At 44.6% G+C, this 19,951-nt stretch overlaps 1 protein-coding gene across 2 annotated transcripts in view; it reads right to left on the bottom strand.

Moving 5' to 3' along the window:
* TTC28 (tetratricopeptide repeat domain 28) overlaps positions 1-19,951 on the bottom strand; it is a 131,287-nt gene continuing 111,336 nt past the window's right edge. For both annotated transcript variants that reach the window (XM_087754629.1, XM_087754630.1), the window contains 8 exons: positions 16,424-16,603; positions 14,016-14,736; positions 12,156-12,280; positions 10,864-11,095; positions 10,345-10,421; positions 7,251-7,380; positions 6,040-6,147; positions 1-5,530 (listed from right to left, as the gene is read on the bottom strand). In XM_087754629.1, coding sequence (XP_087610755.1) covers positions 3,906-5,530; positions 6,040-6,147; positions 7,251-7,380; positions 10,345-10,421; positions 10,864-11,095; positions 12,156-12,280; positions 14,016-14,736; positions 16,424-16,603 — 3,198 coding nt within the window. In that variant the 3' untranslated portion in view covers positions 1-3,905. The remainder of the gene's footprint in view (positions 5,531-6,039; positions 6,148-7,250; positions 7,381-10,344; positions 10,422-10,863; positions 11,096-12,155; positions 12,281-14,015; positions 14,737-16,423; positions 16,604-19,951) is intronic.

The following is a 19,951-nucleotide window of genomic DNA, read 5'->3' as shown; positions in this document are numbered from 1 at the left end:
TACTGAGAGAACTCATGCTTTAATAGACACTGAAATCACAAAGAAGAAGGCCAAATGCCTTAGCAATTTCAATAAAAATATGAAAATCTTTTTACATGGTAAATTTCATAATATAAAAAGTTTAATGCTGTCTGGAAACAGAGTTTTAATTTACAAAGGAAGTTCATATAGGCCAAACATGGCTAACACTGCATACAAGGAGAGCAAGTGCTAAAGGGCTGCTGCTTGTAAGAGTCTTTGCTGACAGTCCTCTCTGAGTTACCATCTTCAACGCTCTTTTGACGGAGTTCTGCAACCGAGGGGCCAAGTTTTCCACGCACATTTGCAGCCTTTCTGGACAGCATGGCAATGCAGTGAACCCGAAACTGCTCAAACCCATTATTACCATCTAGCCTGAAACGACCAGTGTTTCTTAACAGATTCACAGATATTTCTGCACACCCGGATCTATTCTGCAACTTGAAAGAGATGTTCACAGAATGAGTTTGACCTAATGAAAGGAAATATGGCCTAGAGTGATATACGTGGGTGTAGCATCCCTTGATGCTTTTTCCTTGTTTAAGTAAGGTATGATTAAAAAGAAGGAAAAACAGTACCAGGCCAGAGTACAGGCTAACCAACAAAATCAAATTAAACTGGATTTTGATCAGAGAGATTGTTTACTGTTCCCATTTAGTTGGAGCTAAAGACAGTCAATAAAAAATCTGTAATCTCACACAGTAAAACATACTGGGCAAACCCAAACTAAAATACATTCTATGGCCTTGGGGAATGGTTGCATGTGGCAGGTTTAACGTGAAAGTGGATAATACCTAATTCTTATTGCTCACTGTATTAAGCAGTGTTGTCACTTGCACCATGCACAAATACAACAACGACAAATGCATTTAAACTCCACAGAAGGAATTCTAATACCAAACGGAGAACATGTTACTTTCATTTCCTGAATTTCTCCACATATTGGGCAAACCTGATAAAACTCTTTTTTCCTCACAAAGGGGTTGTTTCTCATTCAGGGGGTGGAGGAGTGAGGCACAAGGTGTGTGAAGTGTCTCCCAGCCATGAGCAAGCATGCATCTTCATGGCTCTCGTTAAGCCGATGGAAGTGCCCTGTGTCAAGTCAATGGAAACACATTTCCCAAAGGACTTGCTCTAGTGACACTCACCTTCCATATTTATACAACACCAATTTCCCAAATACTGAACTTCCTCTACATCTGAACCCTTCCCTGTTTCTAATGCTCCCCCCGCCCCCCCAAACAACAACAGAAGAACCACCCCCCTGCCCCGATTTAGCTCTTTCTGAAAACTTTAAGCCAGTATGAAACTTACTGGCAGCATGAAAATGGGTTGTACCAAAATGGCAATATATAATTTCTACAGATTAAAAGATCCTTTAGTTATGGAAGTAAACTACAAGTAAAGAGGCTTATTTCTGGCATGTTATGCAGCACTACAGGGAGTATTTGCTGTTGCTATAAACAAAAAGCTGCCCACTTCCATCCTGGATGTTCCTGGGATGTCGTTTTTTATTAAAAGAGTTATGCTGGTTAGAAACAGATTAGGTCACATGGAGTCTCTCAGCAGTCTTGTGACCACAGCAAGTTGCATGATCAGCAGTATCACCATCTACACGATGGGTAGATGCTGTACTGACTCATTTTGGCCCACTATTCTAATTTTTCCTGCCAAATGACGAGAAGATGATACCTAGCACCAAACCATCACAGAAAGATGTAATATACAGACAAATAACCTGCATCATATGAGTTGAACAGATTTACTCAACTGTTTTGCTACATTGCATAATATAAGTAGATGAATAACTACTTTTTTTGTCTTTCTGCCCTGAAACTTTTGTGATCGTCCATCCCTTGTTAGCTGATTGTAACAACACAGCCCTATATTCTTTGCCTTTAATTTCTTGTGATGGCAAAAAGGAAAACATTCCCCTGAAACCAGTGGATTCTAGAATATACTCAAAGCAAGCATTTGATATATGCACCATGAGTAAGCTGAGCCTAAGTAATATTATATTCCGGTATCAGAATTGAATCCTCTGTCCTGCTATCATGCTTTTCCTCCAAGATCCCTTACAAAATCACAAATGATCAGATCCATATTTTCAAGAAGAGCATCCAGACACGATAAGTGCAACAATTATCTGCATCAGCAATGTGCCCCTAATACGTTTACAGAGCTGACTGCACTCACCATTCAGGTAAGTCAGTTGCAAGACTGGAAGTTGACTTAAGATCCAGCTAAAACTCAGGGCCTAATTAATTAAGCCTCACAACACCTCTGTGAGGTAGGTAGGTAGGTAAGTATTACTATCCCCATTTAGATAGAAAGGGAAGACGAGGCACGGAGAGGTGAAGTGATTAGCCTTCAGTCGCTCAGCGGATTTTGGAGTGCAGAATAGAAACCAAAAGCCTTGGTGATCCAGTGCTCCGACTTCATAGCACACGGCCTGTGAAATACTTTGCTTGGATCTAAGTGGGCAGCGTGGCTGAGTTAATGCTACCACATGTCCACAGTTTTCAGTGCATGTAAATTATCATTTTGATTCTGATTACATCACTGCATTCAATAGCCACTTAAAACAAATAAATCTCCAACTTGATCCATAACACCTTAACACCATCTAGCCTAGGAAAGCTTACTTTATGCATCACCCCTGGGGTGCTCCTGGTTCTCTCCTCTCCACGGATCAGAGGGCACACAGGTTCTGCATACCGCCACTCTGCTTATTGCCTCATGTACGTACTCGGACTGCACTGACATCTGCTTAGACTGGTATACTTGCTCCAAAAGAAACTTGCTTCCAGAGCAGGGGAAAGGTCTGCAGACCTGACCGTGATGAACTATGTGGAATGATTTAGCAGGATCAGTGAAGGATTTAGTTAGGTGATTTCTAAATCACATACACTGATGTCACATTCCTGCCTGCTATGGAACTGTAAAATAAGGTTCTGAGCTTCGGTGTCTGTAACCCTTTTCTGTGCACGCTTAGCAGACAGAAGACATCTGTGCTGCCCAAATACTTGCCAAGATGAAAATTTCACCATCGTAATGCTGTGTGCCAGAAAGATCAGAGCTTTCAATAAAAGCAAAATTGTCTCTGACACAAGCTCACTACCTCACGCCGAGGCTCAATTTTCTTGTTATGCCCCAAACATTCTTTTTGAGTAGACCAACCAGCAAAATATCACCTGAAAGGTTTCCCTCCAGAAAAGAATTACCTGAGACGCAGGTTTTAGAATGGGGCACCTCTTGTCTTTGTTTCACCAGCCTCTACATGATGCAAGAGAACTGCCAGTATCATGCTGCTATGGAGTTTTACTGCAGGCCATTTCTTGTGTTTGGCTAACTTGGCAGAGATATCTAGAGGTATGTTATCTTGTCCTCTCTGTCAGCCTTTGAAAACAATCAAATAAATGGCTTGTACTTTTCCAGGCAGAAACTTGTGCATACTTTGTTGTATACATGAAAGTTCTGCCTCCTCACTTCCCTCTCCAATCCCTGATATGTATAATTTCTGTATAAAAAGCCAGCTGTAAAACCTCCTGTTAGGTTAAGAAACACAAGTAGGTGCCTTAAAAGCTAGTATTTCATGAACAGGCAACTAGATTCATTGGACCTGTTGCTGCAAATACTGAACACTACATAGAACCTGTTATCAAGTGAGTCTGGCCAAGGTCCTGATAAGGGAAACTAAAACCATCTGTGTAAGGCCCGTGCTCCTATGCGGTGACAGACAGGGCCAATCTGTCACATTCCTGTGCATTGCCAACTGTGGGTATGACCACGGCTTCTTAGATAATGGTTCTGTATTGATAAAGGCAAGTGGGCAGAAGCAAATACTTTTACAAGTTGGTAAGTCATCAGCTGGTACTCAAGACATTTCAACATTTGGAGGAAGGAAAAAATCTTCCCGGTGACAAAAATTTATAACCGTTCCCAGATGGCAGCCTCAAGGGGCGTGTGGTTCCTGGAGTGCTACTGGAAGGTGGAGAACGAGTTGATGTCACTGCATTTGTAGTTTCAGGGCGCCTATGTCCATTTGGAGGGTTCTTTTGTGGAGAAGCAAGGTGTTGGTCAATAGACAGGTCCTTTAGTTCCAGCTTATCTGCACTTTCTTCTTTGTTGTGCCGTGGAGATAAATTGAGCAAGCTGAGGACATCTTTCTTAGAAGTCATTGTTCCAGGAGCTCCTCGGAGAATTTTTATTGGGCCAGTGGAATGATGGGGAGTGCTTTGCCAGAACATCTTTAAGTTGTGAATTGCTTGCACTTTTTCATCAATGGCGGCCATTTTTAATTTGTCTATGTCTGGGGCATCCGCTGGACTTGAGCGAGCAGAACCAGCTGAGGAATAAGAAAGAGCAGGAGATGGAGTGCTGCCACCAGGAGACTGATGCCCTGAGCTTGGAGAGATATTTCTGGGTGATTTAGAAATATGAGCACTGTAGGGAGAGCTGGGGTACTTCAGTTTAAAGTGAGGCTGCTCAGTTAAGGACCCATGTGAATCACAACTTGGAGATGGCCGCCCACTGTATTGGCCTGTGCCTTCTTTGTTTGACATCTCCGATGTTGTCGGGCTATTATAGCCAGAACTCACTTTCTGAAGGGATGAACTCCTTGTTGGAGGCTTTGGTTTAATTGCAAGAGGTGAAGACTGATTCTTCTGACTAGAGCTGATTGGCCTACTGAATGCACTGGTCTCTGAAGATCTGAATGCAGACACACCTGCTGGGGTGGAAGCCCCATCATCTGAATTGTTGCTCTTGCTTATTTGGCTGCTGCTTCTCTGGAGACGTTCAACAGCAATGAGGTGACTCTGAGTTTCCTCCAGAATTTTTTGGGCCAACTCTTGTGGATCAAGCTTTGGATTACTGTCCTCCTGGGATTTGACAGTGCTGTCAGTCTCAGTGCTAGACTGGTCAGATTCCCCAGTATCAGAACTTGCAAGTTTCCCAACTTTTTGGAAAGGGGAATTCGGACTGGGAATAAGAGTCATTTTAACAGGAGAATTTGGGGTACTTACGCTCCCTTTGGAGTTGACTGACTCTTTAATGCTTCCAGACTGACCCGTTTTGGCCTGTTTGTGATCAGGGGAAAATCTTGGTTTTATGTTTTCTTGGTAACCGGCCAAAGGCTCGTTGCTGATTATAGAAAAACCTTCATACTCTTCCTCATCTTTGCTGGCTACAGTGCTGGTTTGTGGTGACAACTGGCTCTGTACTGCAGACCTATGCAGATAGATGTTCTTAGGCCTCTCATAGTCCTGGCGTCCTCTGTGTCCCACACCATCTGGCATGCTCTCTGGCTTGGAAACGAAACTCATGGAAGAAGCAATGGAGCTCAGGCTGTACACAGAAATGGCATCTGATGCAATGGTGTCTGGACAAGTAGGAGAGAATGGAGGGTTTTGATACTGGGGTACAGGGTTGGAAATAGACTGAGCAGAAGCCAGCGACTCTAGTGATGAGGAACTGTCCAGGCTAAGGCGCTTTGGCAGCTCTGTAGAATCTGAAAAAGAAAAAAAAAAAAAGTACAAACATGCCCCTAGATATACAGTAAAATCAAACAAAACCAGGTAATGTTCTTATCAGAATTAAGAGGAAATGCTACAAAACATGCACTCACACTCTACGCTACTTCAAAAAACCCAGCTACTACCTAGGTGAGAAAAAAAGCATGCACAGCCCAGGAAATGCACAGGCAGGAACCTCAGTCCAGGTATCCTAGATGAAACTTGTAAATTCATTATCATTTTATATCTCAAAACCAAGGGTGAGTTATACATCCTCCAGTTGCTGGACTCTATTGCCAGCTTTGGCCTCAGCCCAGTCTTAGTGTTTGTTTCCCATATAAAAATAACATTTGCTGCACCTGTGTAGGATGTATGGTCTGTATGACACGTGTGTGATAATGTATGTATAATCTCTGCAAAAGGTAAGAGTGTGAGATTCAACAGAAGCCATTCTGATCAAATCATCAGATGATATAGGAGCAAAATCGACTGTAAGTAGCTTTACCAAAAAGTGCCAGCAAGGATTGTAGAGCAAAGTGCATGGTCCTCCTATTAGCTTGTTTCCCAGTTTTCAGAATCACCTCCTCTTGGCCAACTTCACAAAGGTCAAAACCTGTAGCGGAATACGGAGCAGAAAATCATACCTCATAGAAAGATCCAGTGTCTTACACAAGTGTGATCTCATTTAGAACACAAATAGAACAAAAAGATATGAGATCCTGCAGCATCCTGGAATGATGACTCCACCTACAACATACAGTTTGTTGGTTTGTTTTTATTACTATTTAGCACTCCTTCTCCAGCAGGTGTTGGGAGCTTTACGGAGTGTGAACACATACACTAACAAATCACTCCTCTTCAAACTGACAGACAAAATGCACTAGCCAGTACTTTTTTAGTTGCGAATTATTTGGAATTATCAGGGAATGATATACTAAACATGTCTCAAGGGACAGTGTCCCACGTGCCCCTACCATTCATCATTAATCCAAAGTTTTCTCACAGAAATTGGTCCAAAGAAGGGCACAGATCTTGGAATTTAGCAAATGAGGGCTGGGCTGCAGGAGGCATGACTGTGTGTGAAAAACAATGCCCAGCTTTTATGAGCTCCTCAGTCTTCTTGGATGTTTCTTTTTGCAGCGTTGCCTCTTCCCTGCAATGCTCTTTTACTAACGCTAAGCAAGGTCCAAGCCAGAATAAAATCTAGTTTGATATTTAGTTCTCATCTGTCTTTTCTGCAGGATGTAGACCCTGGTACATACTATCACCCTGGTATGTCCTATCCTTGCCCAGTGCACAGGTTTCTCTGCCAAAGGAACGATTGGTTCACTTCAGGTAGAAGGCCAGAAGCAAACTCAAAAGTAGGTATTATGAACAAGAGGGGAACGGGATCCTGAAATAAAACCTGGAGTTAAACCAACTTTACAGCACCAAGCTGCTGCCAACCCTGAAATCCACGTTCTGCTGACTCAGGAGATGTTTTGGTGCATGAGAGAAAAATGGACCTTACCACTGGCCAAGCAGCGAGCAAAAGAGCTCTGTGCTGTGAACTGGCAGAGACGTACTGAGCAGTCAGGGATCACATCCAGAGATGCAAAGACCAAACAGCACCCAGACAAACAAATCTAAAGCTGTGAGTCTCATCACTACTTTAAGCCACCATATGAGACACTAGCAGTGGTTTTAGGAAGACAATGGAAAGAAGTGTTTTCCTACCTAGAGCTGCCAGAAACTCATGACAGCCAGGCAGCCTCCAGAGTTGGACACTGATGGAAACCTGGATTGGTGCAGAGGAGAAATCTTGCTCCTTCTCGCCTGCCTGAAGTTGAACCAGGACTTGATGCAGCTGAAGATAACAATACAAACATAGCCATTCCTTACAAATCGCATCACTGCTTTTCCGACAGTCACAGCTAAGTAAATGCACTGCAAACATTCCTTTCCCTGTACACCCATATATTCAGCTGCTGCTCCTGAACAGAACAGTGAAATGAAAAGGTCCGGACAGTCCAGGGACAGCAACAACAGACAAACTTGAACTGCAGCCAAGGTAGGGGCAGAACAGGGGTGAGGGTTGGGGTGTGTGGCCAGTGGAAATTGAGCAAGAAGGAAGCACAGCAGGAAAATCTGTGAAGTGAAAGAAAAGGAAAGAGATACCTTGGGGCTGCTCACAGAAATATACTAAAGCCCATTCCATGACTGAGCCATACTCCTTATGCAAATCCCAAGAAACTCATTCTCTGCATTTAACTGGGCAGAACAAGTCATATGAAACCACGGAACACTTTCCTAATACCTCCATGGCCTCCAGGAAAGAAGTTTCTCAACTGTGCCCAAGGGATTGGAGTAGCAAAATAGAGAAAAAATATGTTTATGAAGATCTGACACAAATTAAGGTGCCAGGATCCCATGCAATTCAAAAACACAGCCAGGGCAGGAAGGATGGAAAGTCATTAATCAGGGACCAGCTAAGCTCAGGACCACCCATCTCTTACAACCCACAAAAGCTTACACAGTCTTTTTTCCACAGCAGCACTATGGAGGAAATTCCAGGCCTGAAAGTGGCTTGAAGACACCACTCTGCGGCGCCGGGGTCTGCAGTGACCAAGGCATTTTAGCCTGCACAGCAGTGTCATTCCCCAGTGCATGTAATACTCACCATTCCCACCATATTTTTAACAGCCTTCGGGCAGCAGATAACGAGAAAGGAAAAGAGAAGAGAAAAGAAAGAAAGAACACAGGTTATTCTGTGCTACAAAATGCCTGTGATAGGGAACCCTGCAGTGACACATCCACATGCAAACCAGCATCCTGACTGCAAGATGCTCTATCCAGAGAAAGAAGGGAGCAATGGAAATGGCTGGAGCTGTGAATCTGGAGTCCAACAGCGTGGGAACAGGCAGCTGGAATCTGGGAGTGCCCAGCTCATTACAATCAACTCAGACACTTAGCAGGCAGATACTCAGGCCAACCCACATTCTGGCAAAAGGCTGAACATAAAACAAGTCCTTCTCTTGTTTTCTCTGCGATACATTATTGGCACTTAATGCAGTCAGCAATCCCTAACTTTTCCTAGCACGTGTGGTAGTACTGAAGTTCTCTCTTTTGTGGTTCCTGCCTTCTGTTTTGCACTAAAATTAAGCATTTTTTAGCCAGAGCAAAAGATCAGGCTCCCTGCCTTGCTGCTTCACTAATGCCAAGAGCACCTGCTCCCTTATGACGCCTATCACCCATACGGGAAAGACAGTAAGCAACACCCACTGACTGAACTGTCAGTCATTACGCTCCAGTCTAACAAAGTCTTCTCTCCTTTGGGACAGGCAGAGCCTTAGCTGCTCACCCACTGAACTGCCGAGAGGAAGGAGGGGAAAAAAGCAAGTAACCACAGAGGAAGGGAGAGCTAAGTTGAAAAACCCTAACTTGTAACTGGATAGACCCTTGTGCAAAAGGAAATTCTGCCTGGGGTTTGGGCTATAGAAGAACATTTGCAAAAACAATGCAATACCCCTGCCAATATTTACTGCATGGGGCAGCTGAGGAAACGGTGAGTGCATCTCTTGTTAGTTGTGTACTGCCATCTGAATATTTTTCCTTGGGTGATTTAATTATCTGAGGCAAGAAGATAATCGTGAAGTAATCTCACGGACACTGTGACACACTCTGATCTATCGGAATGTTGTCTTTACTCATCACATCCCTTCTACTCCGGACCTCCCTCTGGTGGCAATGAGGAAAAAATAACCCTGCTATTCAACCACAGAAGCCTCAGGCACTGACAAAAGAGCCAAGGCAAGAAAGCAAAACGCCATAAAGGACAAGCCATTAGAAATATCTCATGCGCTACCGAAGATCATAACAAGAAACTCCTTCCTTGAAGCAGACTCAGTCTAATGGATAGACAAAGCAGGCTTCTTAGTGGGTAACGGCAAAGCTGGGGCTGTTATTTTGCATTTTGTGCAGAGAGACTCAACATGACAGAATGAAGGGGAGCCCTCTGAAGCTAGGCAGAGATAATCCCAGCTACCCACCATGGTACTTCCCACTTTTGCATGGGGAAAGGGGAAAAGTTAAGTGAGCTATATGCCCATTCACTATGTTCAGTGTGTTCATTTACTAAAGCAGGCAAATGATCAAGATAAACCTCACCAGAGAAGCAATCAGGACAGTTAAGAAACATGTAATGGAAAGCCAGCCAGGCTGGTGGCACAGAGAAAGGTTAGGTTATGCTAGGCATGCTAGAAAGACTGGGGGGAGAGAGGAATGTGAAGGAGACTGGGGGGAGCAAGGAGGAGTCCCATAGCTACAGGTGGCATCGCCTTTCTCTTAAAGACTGTGAATTCTTTCAGCAGAGCTATGAGCATGCACACCAGGAGAAGCACAGGCTCAGTAAGTTTTCTGACAGACCTTGCATTGTCCAACGTCAACCATACCTTGGGGACTTTGGTAATTACAGTGGACAAAGACCAGCCAACATGGGCGCTAGACAGGGTGGCTAAATAGCAATCAGTGGTTCTGCCACTCATTTCCCATATTTTGCTTCCCCCTGACTGCAGTAGGTATCGTATTTGCACTTCTGTCACTGAATGGGGTGACCCAAGGCCATGCAGCCCAGTAACATACCTATATTTTTCTCTTCTGGACACACACTTCCGTTCACACAAACAGGCAAGTTTAGAATTTCAACCCTGAAGCCTCCTAGCAAGCTCTGGGTTGATAAACCAGGGCATGAACCATTCTGTGCATTTCTGAATTTACTGACCTGAGAAGAACCATTTAGAAACTGGTACTGAAGGAAAACCTCCCAACTCACCCTGTTGATAAGCTGTTCTCCCGTTTCTGAAGCTGTGATAAGCTTACAAAGTGCCTGAAGTGCAGGGTTAGGCAAACCTGAAAAACATCAGCAGAAACAGGGATTGTTCAGTATCTGTTTCTTGACTGCTAGAAATGCAACAACCTGAACAGAACACAAACTCAGCTAGTTCCTAAAACCTCTCCCCCACATCACTGAACAGTTCTGGAAGCAGCAGCAATTTCCAGAAAGTAAAACGTTTTCCTACTTTGCATCTGATTATACCTTTTCTGACTGAGAGCTAGAAGAAAGAAATAGTCACATCATGCTTCTCAGATACGGGACCCAGTAGTAAATGATTCCCATCTATGACAAAATTTTCTTAAACATTTACTTCTAGCACCTCTACCCTGTTAAAGACTTTTATTTCACCGATGTGAAACATCACCATTTTACAGGCTTGCATCAAAGAAAGGCAAGGAAAGGCTGATATCTGCTTGGACAGATGAGGACAGAGCTCGTAGCTAGCCTGCTTCTTACCCAGGAGGGACTGTATGGTGGTGCTGCACTGCTGTAGCCGGTCGCCAGGGTCAGAGGTTGGGAAGAACACTGCTGCCGGGAGACCACTGGCTGGAGGGTCCAACCGAAATCCTACTGCAGTGAGTAGTGCCTGCCAGCCTGGAATGCCACCAACTTTATTCTCCACACTTTGTTGGGAGGTATACATGGAGTTGTGCTGCCCGTTCTGGATTCGCTGCAATGATTTCTCCACCTTTGGGGAAAATACAGCATTAGCTTATTTTGTAAGAGATTTTTACTAACCACTTCTTTTTACACAGTGAAGAGGCAGGAACAGCAGGTTGAGAGACAGCAAACCCAAGGTTTAACCTGGCCCACCTTACATAGAAGGATGTTAGTGCCCTTGAGAACAGAGGCTCCAGTAACTCAGCACTCACAAGTGTAAAATCACTGTGATGTCAATATTCTCTGGGATGCTGGGGAAAGTAATGCCACAGGAAACTAAGTACCAGTTTGATTGTGATAGTTTCCTATAAGCCTGGCAGCTGCATTTCTCCCCAAAAGATGACTCACATTCAGGTTCCAGTCTCTCGTGTACACTGCTTATTACCAGGCAAGAGTCTGCAGCTATATGGTAAACACTAAAGAGGGATGTATGTCCACAAAACCCAGCAACTGGGATGACTAGCAATATTCACAGGTTTCCATCATCCTACGGATACTTCATACTCCTGTGGGACCACAGAAGACACACTGGAAAGAAAAGTATTAAAAGTCACGAGAGATTATTCTAGCCATCTGGCAGTTTGGCTTCAGTCCTGCTGCTCCCCACAAAAGGCTACTGGCACACATGGGGACGAAAGTGCCTCTTATCTTCCAAGTATGCAAAGAGACAGCAGTCACTGTGCTTTGCATCTCCGTGACTGCAATGTTCATAGCTATTCTCTTGTAGAAACAATTAACCTCAGTGATTATCTCATTTTTAAAGTAGAGACTCCATTCAACAGCTAAGGGAGGATTTTGTAACAACACAATGCAAGACTTCGCTTACTTTGCCTCTATTTGCTCCGGACACTCCATCAGGTGTCCCAGTCTTTTCACACTGACCCAGAGATTTCACAAGAGACTACCTGGTTGTAAGGGAGAAGGGTTGAAGGTATATATTCAGGTGTGAGTGGCTACACATCAGGGTGTTTCTCTTCCCATTCATCATTTACAGATGCACACCTACAGGTAAAATCATCTCACAACCACATGGACTGCAATGCCCCTCCCTGCGCCTGCTGGCTGTGGTAGTGTTTCCTTTCTCTTACCAGATGTAGCAGGACACGCAGAGCATCTCGTGCCCTTTCAGGGTGCTGCAGAATCTCAGTCAGGGCCTGTCCTACTAGTGAAGAAGGGCTGTTCAGCTTCATATCACTCCCAATAAGCATGAAGCCTGCAGGATTCAGAATAAGAGATGGTTAATCTCCTTTCATTATAGAAAAATGTTCAAAACAGAGGCAGATACCCTCTGCCCTCTCAGACTAATGGAATGACGGTTTACTGCGCCTTGCAGAGTGATATTCTTTTCCCAGAGCAGCTGCCCACTCCCTGCCTGGTCCCATAGACTGAACTTCCAGAAAGTTTCTAGATGCTTCTCACTGTCCTCCTCTATTAAATCAACAGTGTTTTCCTGTTCAAGCAAGCAGATAAACACTGTATGGCAGCTAAACTTGTCCTAGCATGCTGCACGTATCCTTTACAGCAGTGGAAATCAATAGATGCTAAACAGTGCTCGCAGAAACAGAACTCGGAAAACTGAGAGCTTTCCCTGTCTCGGTCAGAAACCTGTCTTGGCTTATGCACCATCTAAATGCTAGATTCAACAAATGTCAGCACAAGGAGCTGTGCCTGCCCCTTCTCATCCATTGCAGCGAGGTATGTAGCTGCCCATCCTCACTCTGGTGCTCTATCTGTGACACCATCAAGAGTTAAAGGTGAAAGTCAGGGGTTGTGTGTAATGAACTTGCTTACATACGACAGAAGGGGCAGTACTAAGACAGCCTGAGTAGCTGGAAGCCTCTACTGGGTGGTGATGCCAAGCACCCACGTCCACACTCAATCTTTTTTGGCCTAGGAAGCGGTAACTTTTTTTTTTTTAATGCTCTCTCCTTTGAGACAGAAAAACCTTGGAAGGAAAACAAAATACAAACTGAACTGAGGACTGTAACCTAAACTCAGCTCCCATCTGGTATTGTCTAAATCACATCCTAACACTGGACTCAACAAGCCTGAAATCACTGTCAGACTAACTCCAAGTGCTCATTTTAACAAGCTCTAGTGAGTTTCCCGCTCCTCCAGCTACATACAGTTTACATCAGAGCCATACTCACAACAGCTTCCTCATCTAAAAAACACGGTACTGCTGCCTGTTCAAAAAAATCCATTTGGCAACTATCTGCAGCTTTTAAAAACCAGGACTTGTGTCAGGGAAAAAAAATGCAGGTTATTTGTACATATCCCTGTAACAACACTGTTGAACTCCAAGACTTCATCTTTCTGAATCTCAACTCACTCATCCAATTGAGAGGGAGCAACCACCAGCACCAGAGCTTACACTGCTGAGAAATTTCCAGTGGAAGCAAGGGAAACCTCTCTCCTGAAAGGACCAAAGGAGTAAGCCCTACAAGGTTTATGTCACAGAAATCACAGCTACTGGTTGCTGCTGCAACTTCCAGAAGTACTACTCTTGCCTCCTTCTTAGAGTTTCACTCAATTCTCAGTGAGAAGGTTCTGTAAATTTGCTCCAGCTAACTCCATCCCAAGTACACGGGAAACTTGACCCTACAGATTTCAAACATAGGGAATGAGTTATTGTATTGCACATTATTTCTTTCCAGTTATGAAACTATTGTGAGGCAACACATTTCACCTCACAATTGTTTTAAATTATATCAAATTCATAACCCACTTACTATACACAGTGAAATACTGATATTTTCCATGACACTGACATTCAACCACACTCAGTTGAATCAGGGTTTGAAACACAGGGGCTGAATTCTGGGAGAGCACAGGTCACATGCTACTCCCAACTACCTGCTAGCACCGCTCCTTGCTTAACTCAAACAATTTGGCATAAGAGCGCTTCCTAGAAACCCTGTCTTGTTTGTCAAACAGCAGATTCCTACCTGCCCAGTTGGACGGATGGCAGAACTGCTTGCTGCTCTGTACAGTTTTCATTGCTTCTCCAAGGGCCGCACTGGCTTTCATCCCATTTAAGAGGGAGGAATAGAGGGCATGCACAAACATTTTGGAAGCAGCCACAGGAACAGGCCAGAGTGACACTAGGACACACTGAGCCCCAGCAGCCAGGAATGCTCTTGTCAAGCCAATGACTCCATCAGCAGTGACTTTGCTGCTGGATTCTTGGTAAGAGCCAAGAACCACTAATTTGACAGGAAGCCGCAGATCCAGGACATCAGCTGCTGTAAGCAGAAACTCCTGAAGAGGAGGGCAGTCTGAGATGCTCTCCACATCACTGGCATCATCCTGCATCCGAAGGGATTCTGGGATTGTGTAGGGGTTCCCAAAAGAACTCTTGCTGCTGGCTGGATTGCTGTCAGTGTTGGGTGTCAGGACCAAAGCAGCCAGTTTCCAGGAGACATGGGTTGCAAAATGGACACATTCTGCCTGAGTGAGGGCACTCATGACCCTCTCTTTTGTTGCTGCACTGCCAACTAAGGGCTGGCAGCCAAGTAACTCAGACACCATATATGCTTCCTCTTCTGCAGAGGGCATAGGTCCCCATAGCCACCTGTCCATAACTGCTGAAGGGAGCTTGGGATTTCCTATGACAGCTGCCATTGAGGTAGAACTGGAGTAAGCAGGAGTATTCTTCCTCACATGGGACTACAGAGAAAAAGAGAAAGAGAAAATGGGGTTCAAAGATCTGTTTGTTAAGGTGCTGGTAATAAAATATCCTGTCTCTTTGGCTCTAAACAGAAGTCTGGTTGTCATAATTACAAAAAAAACTTTGTGTTTCTTTAGTTTCTTCCATTTAACTGGAACATCTCCACTTAAATCCAGTCAGGATTTATATCCTCACGTCTTGGGTCAACAGACTGGTAAGAATAGAAAGCAACAGACTTAGCCCAGGGTCCCTTTGAGGGCTGTAGCAGAGCTAAAAGCATGAGGAAGATTCCCAGCCTCCCACCTTATAGGAAGCTTACTTGTAATCCCTCACTCACTGGTTTCTCGCACCCGTATTTCAAGGATCAGTATCATCACTGCCAGTGGCATGGTGCTGCATGCAACTGACTATTGGGGCCTGATACTGAAGAGAAAAGCCTAATCCCCACATCAGTAACACTGACAAGGTTCAGACCCTTTTGCTGTTCCAGTGACTGTGTTTAACCCAGTGCAAGCCAAGACGCAGCAGAACACTGCTCCACAAGAGCAGATGTGACTTAGGGCATTTTCCCTGGAGACCTGGGCCTTAGAAATGCTGATGCCAAACATCAGCATGAAGATACTTCTGCAGGATTCGCCTGTGGTATTTGCTTTGCCTTACAGCTTCAGTGTCATGAAACATTAGCGGCCTTCTCCACACAGAAAGCTAAAATGTTGGTAAACATACCAGGAACGAGATAGGACAGTCAGCTTGCCAAGGAAGCTCAGTATTGATCACAAACACCTACATTTCTGCAGTCTGCCATGTAGTTCCACACCCCAGGATACACTATCCTTTAGATGAGGATATCCAAATGATCCATTCCCCTTGTCCTTCCTGGCATGCCTGGGGCTGCGATTTTGTGCTGTGGGAACTACATCAGAATCTACTTCACAGCTGTGGTGCTCAACATGCTGTCCTGGTTTCAGCTGGGATAGAGTTAATTTTCTTCTTAGTAGCTGGTATAGTGCTGTGTTTTGGATTTAGTATGAGAATAATGTTGATAACACACTGATGGTTTAGTTGTTGCTAAGTAGTGCTCACACCAGTCAAGGACTTTTCAGCTTCCCATGCTCTGCCCGGTGCACAAGGAGCTGGGAGGGGGCACGGCCAGGACAGCTGACCCAGCCTGGCCAAAGGGCTGTTCCATACCATATGGCGTCATGCTCAGTATATAAGCTGGGGAGAGTTGGCTGGGGGGGAAGCGATCGCTGCTCAGGAACGGGCTGGGCATCGTCGGTGGGTGGTGAGCAATTGTATTGTGTATCACTTGCTTTGTATATTATTATTGTATTATATTATTATTATTACTACTACTACTACTATTCTATTTAATTTTACTTCAATTATTAAACTGTTCTTATCTCAACCCACGAGTTTTTCTGACTTTCACCCTTCCAATTCTCTCCCCCATCCCCCCGGGGGGGAGTGAGCAAGCGGCTGTGTGGTGCATAGTTGCTGGCTGGGGTTGAACCACGACACATGCTCATCAGAACTGGGAGTGCCTTGGGAAGGTGGTACGCTTGTGGTTTCTATTCTTCTGTCTGGCCCAGCAGGACAGAGCTGCTGCTATTCTAGCATGTATAGGAACCTGCAGCCCACAAGAGAGGTGCTACGAGAGAGAGGTTTTATAAGGCGATGTCAGACCTTGGAGCTGGGATTCAGTGACTGGATGGATGGCACTGCAATGAGGCTGAAGCGCTCATAGAGGTACTCATTGGAGGAACTGCCCTTCAGGAGAGCAAAAGGAATAAGGTACAATTCTCCCTCCAGAACCAGTATCAGCTGGCGGTGGCGGCCAACAGGCCCACTGGAATGCATCAAACCCTGAAAAGAAGAGAGAGAGAATCAGTTTGGCCCTTTCACTCCACCAGTGCCCCAGCCTGCACTTTCCAAGCATCAGGCTCTAGTCTCACCCCACGTCAGGTTTGGAAATATCCACATCAGAATTACGCTCCATGTGAGCACAGATGCGGCTACAGGTGAACACACATTGGCACTGGACAGATCTATACAGCTGGACTGTTGCTCACCTGTGCACAAACAATCCCATTGGGATGAACGAGCCTTGAGCACACAGACATGCTGTACAGATCTCTGTCGTCACACCCAGCCTCGGCAAGCACGCTGGGGCCCAGCCTCACCACAGCACAGCAACTCCTGCTGCTGCGGCGTAAATCTTTGTTAACCCCAGCCACCTATGTCTTGTCAATGTTATCACCTTATCCTTTGAAAGAGAATATTCTTTCTCATATTGAATTTCAAAATAGGAATTTCCTCTATAAAAGCAAATGATCTACAGATTGTGTATATGACCTGCACTTCAAGACACTTGACGCTGTAATCAACCCAGAGTCACAAACAGGTTTAAACGGAAAGTTATCGTATGGATGGAGAAGTGAGGCAGAGACATTAATAAATAGGGAACACACAGCTGGGCACAAAAAGTGGCAACTGCTTCTGGTCCCATGTAACCATGGGAATTTCACTCTTATTTATCTAGTGTATCATAAAAATAATTAGTTATCACGCTAAGAAAGAGTAACTTCAAAGCACTGAAATTTGCTCCAGCTTAAACACTTGCAGCACACAAAAAAAAAGTCTAAAGGACTCTCATGCAAAACGGCAGTAAATTTCTAAGCAATTCTACACCTTTAAGTTAGAGTAGCAGCCATAGCTTGGCCTAGCAAATAAACCCTTCATCTGAAGACGAAACTTTTAGCACAAGCTTGGATGAGACCAAGTCGTTAACTCAACATAGTTTTGGATATAACCAGTCCAACTAGTGTTGTTCTGTTTCTGTCTAGACTGCTTGGTGCTCTCAAAGGCAAGCTAACTTTGCAGCGTTCACTGCAGGATGGAGACAAGGATGTAGTATACAGGACTAGATCCTTGTCTCTAGATTCTCAATTCTTTTGAGAATTTTCATTTTAAGCCATTTTAATTGCCGTCAGATGTAGCAAACATCTGTTTTGACAGGAGAAAAACAGTTACTCAGGCTGCTCAGCAAATGAAGACAAAACTGCCTGACTCATTCCAAGTGGATTTCTGAACTCGCTTCCAATGCCTCCAAACATTACCTCTTCCTGATGCAAATTCTGGGGCTTCAATAGAACAGCAGTAAAGGAAGTGTATTTTTCAAACACATGGCTTACATTTCATAAATAATAATCACCAAAACCTCTGAGGTGCTAGCTAGATACGTTCTTCTTGGAAGAAATAACATCCACATTCTACCTCTTCTCTGTTATTTATCAAACATCACTCCCTTTAACATCCCTGCTTTACAGCATGCTTATTTCAGTTGAGTCCCCATTTAACAGGGGAGAGAAGAATCTTCCTTCTTTCACTGCCAAGAGTGAACTACTACTATGAAATCCCTAATGGAAACACAGACTTTTGAAACAAGAGAGGTGCAGAAGTAATGTCAGAAAATCCTGAAGTGCAGATATGTCGGTTAGAAAAGAAAGGGATATCGTGCATTTTGAGGGTCAATATTACTACTTGTGTGAAGTTTTATACATAGAGCTTAGACAAACGCACCCTGGTTCTAACACACAGTTCTTCCTCTCCACCTTGCTCAGGGTCTGTCTGGAGCAGACTTCCAGACTGCACTGTGATGCACTGACAGCTGACGATTAATTTGAAATACACTGAGCCCATCTCACTAGCAATCAAAGAATAACGGGAATTTGCAGTCAGTCTCAAGCTTTAGTCCTCAGGCAGCAGCAAAGATTAATGAACATTACTAACGAAATAGAAAAATCAGTCCGACGGTTTCCTCCAAAGAGAGCCTGGAGTGAGTCAGAAATACCAAAAAACAGGTCAGCTATGGAGGAGAATGTCGAACAGTAGAAAGCTGAAGACAGTGAGGTGCTTTTAAAGGCTTCTTGCCATTTGAAGTGGGAACAAAACTGCTGAAGGATAAAAAAATTTTCATTTAAAAGGAGTTATAAACAGCTGCTGACCTCTTGCTGTTTCTCCTGTCCTCCTTACAGCTCTGGAGCTCACCCTGCCCCACAGACTGGAGACGGAGATGCAGGGCAGTCGCTGACACACAGAAGCCTCAGGAGCCTTCCTGCAAACCACCTCTGCTCCGTCCTGACACGCAGTTTACAAGCCCAGCAGCCCTGAGAGAGACCTGCCCAGCACTCACTGCCGGGGGTGAACCAGCACGTGTGTTCTGCAGCTGAATTCACCAGCCTCCACTCATCCGTGCCTCTTTCTGCAGAGCCCAAGTTGAAAAGCAGCAGCTTCCCACCAGGGCAGTTGATGCTTTCCAGAAATGTTTTGGGGTTTTTTGTTTGTTTGTTTTTTTAATACATATTCCATTTTATTTACTGCTCCAGGAGCTTTAGCTGTCAGCAACACAATCAGAGCATCTGAGCCATAGTGATATGTGCCCACCAGAATTTTTAATTTGTATGTAAAACCCCTAGAGTTTAGTATTTTTTTTTTCACAACGGCTGTATGTGCATTACAAGAACAGAAATAAAAATATGAGGATCATTTGTGTTTCATACGTCTCCAAGAACTAATTTTAAGGTGAGTTCTAACAAAAAAGAATCTCTTCAGTGAGAAAAAGGAGAAAAGCATGAACTGCCAAGCACAGGAACATGTGCTCTACTGCACAGCAACGATACCGGCTACACTGGTCATTTGTCACGAAGGTGGAAAAGTCTCTGGTCCATCACTTGTGGGGAGCATGGCTGTGCAGGGTTAGGCTGGCTGCTGGCTTGGATGGATCCCTCACTTGCAGCTAGTGTCTCTAGAATTGGAAGTTTGCGTTATATGGGACTGCCAAACCACATCCAAGACCCGAACTGCATCTTCTTACAAAGTGGCTAGTAAGGACCCTGTATCTGCTAATTCTGCACTCTCTGAAAGTCCTGCCAAGCCCTACAGTACCTTCCTGGAGCCAACTTTGGGCTTCAGACACCCAAACCTGCCAAGCAGTGTCCAACCACAGTGCGTCCTCACTGGGAAGGAGAAGCAGGCTCCTGGGGTTCTCCATGAGGATTTCCTCCTGGCCTGTCTTACCTATTTACACTAGGTGTAGACAGGTGTTAAACTCCCAGGTGAAGCTTTCTCAAGAATGTTGTAGAAGATGAGAAAGAAAACCCATAAGCAGGGCTGACCTCCTCGCCCTGCAAAAAGGATGCACGTGCCGCCCCG

The sequence above is a fragment of the Nipponia nippon genome, unplaced genomic scaffold, assembly GCF_047370975.1.
Source record: "Nipponia nippon isolate SJK-2023a ecotype South Korea unplaced genomic scaffold, ASM4737097v1 scaffold_18, whole genome shotgun sequence".
NCBI classification, from domain to species: domain Eukaryota; kingdom Metazoa; phylum Chordata; class Aves; order Pelecaniformes; family Threskiornithidae; genus Nipponia; species Nipponia nippon.
Note: the sequence above shows the minus strand (reverse complement) of the source record. Positions and strands in the feature narration are given on the sequence as shown.